We start from the raw sequence: 1,463 nt of genomic DNA on the forward strand, positions 1-1,463 counted from the left end.
GTGTGTGTATGTTAGTTGACGCTGTCAGGTTGGGCTTGCTCTATTTATATTGCATTTGTCCCATTGCCAGTGAGATATTTTAACGCCGTGTCACAAATCTGGTCTTTAAATCACCCGCGCGTGTTTTATTACAAAAGAACTTTTCGACCTTTTTGCGCCGTCGGAATTTTCGGAAGCGACTCATTTCCCTTTTAATTTGTTCGCTGAAGAAGTGATCGGTTGGGATCGCCTTTGTCGGTAACAGATAGGTGAAAAAAATAGTCGAGGATTTTTTTTAAGATAATAAAAAATAGAAGGAAATGTCCGTTGCTCTCACCGTATGTTTTTTTTTTCTGGGTAGTTTCTCCCTCCCGGACTTTTTAATTGTCTCGTATCTTTAATTGTCTCGCGTGTAATTGGCGCCGCCTGCGAAATCGTTCGAAATGTTTTGCCTTCTTTTAGGGTTCATCTTTTCTCTCTTTGTTTGGGTTATTTTGTTGTGTTGTTATATGCGATGGTGGTGGTGTTGGTAATGTTGATGACTGTTATATTGTTTATTTTGACATTGTTCGGTTTTGTGGTGTTTTTTTTTTCAAATGTTGATGGAATTGCGTAATAATTAAGTTTATGTTGGATTTTCCTGATAAATCAGCAGTTCGATTATGATGATGACTCGGTTGTGCGATTTTTTTGGGTTTGTTACATGAGTTACTGCTCGATTTTACTGTAATGACTACGACGTTGTTTTCCATTCCCGCACGGCGTTTCGAAGCCCGTGTTTTGGTTTCGGACGAGTTGGCGCGCGAATTTGTCTGCAGTTGTGTCTTTGCGAATCCGCCTCGTGCATGACCCTCCTTTGCATGATTTCTCTCTTGGAACAGCTTACGAATGCGTTTACAGTTTCAGGATCAGCGGCAATTGTTGTGTAGATGTGATTTATAAAAGATGTAGGGCTGTATGGGATGACTTCCTGTTTTCAGTCCCATGGCAGAGTGGGCGTGGCCTCCTCCCGCTGACATCGCTTAACGGTCGTGCCATTATATCGGCCGATCTCCCGCCGCAGCCTCGGCGAGCGGGGAGGGCTCCGGCCGTCAGGGAGCTAGGTGGGGCTTTCTAGGGCTTGGGGGGGGGGCAAGGAGCTGGGGGAGTTGCGGGAGCGCGTAGGTGCATAGATGAGGAGACATGGCAATAACAGCGCTTTCCTTTCCGCAGGAAGCAACGGCAACAGCAGCAACAGCGGAATGCCGGGGATGCCTGGCATGCCGGGCATGATGGGAATGCCCAGCCTGATGGGAGGCGGCATGATGCCCCACGACGCCCGCCTGGCGGACGAGTTCATGAAACTGCAGCAGGACTTCTTCAAGTGGCAGCAGCAGCTCCTGCAGAACCAGCATGTGCTGCACAGCCGCGTCGCGCCGCTCGCCTCCAACCCGCCGCAGCTGCAGAGTGTCGGGGTAAGTGTCACACGCACGCGCGCGCGCGCG

The 1,463-nt window shown here is 49.1% G+C and overlaps 1 protein-coding gene across 1 annotated transcript in view; it reads left to right on the top strand.

Annotated features, from left to right (window-relative positions):
- Positions 1-1,463, top strand: part of LOC119588687 (serine/arginine repetitive matrix protein 2-like) — a gene marked incomplete in the record, with an annotated part of 176,340 nt that overhangs the window by 170,131 nt on the left and 4,746 nt on the right. The window contains 1 exon segment of the mRNA XM_037937322.1: positions 1,192-1,433. Within this exon segment, the coding sequence (XP_037793250.1) occupies positions 1,192-1,433 (242 nt within the window).

The sequence above is a fragment of the Penaeus monodon genome, chromosome 24 (assembly GCF_015228065.2).
Source record: "Penaeus monodon isolate SGIC_2016 chromosome 24, NSTDA_Pmon_1, whole genome shotgun sequence".
Classification (NCBI taxonomy): Eukaryota; Metazoa; Arthropoda; class Malacostraca; order Decapoda; family Penaeidae; genus Penaeus; species Penaeus monodon.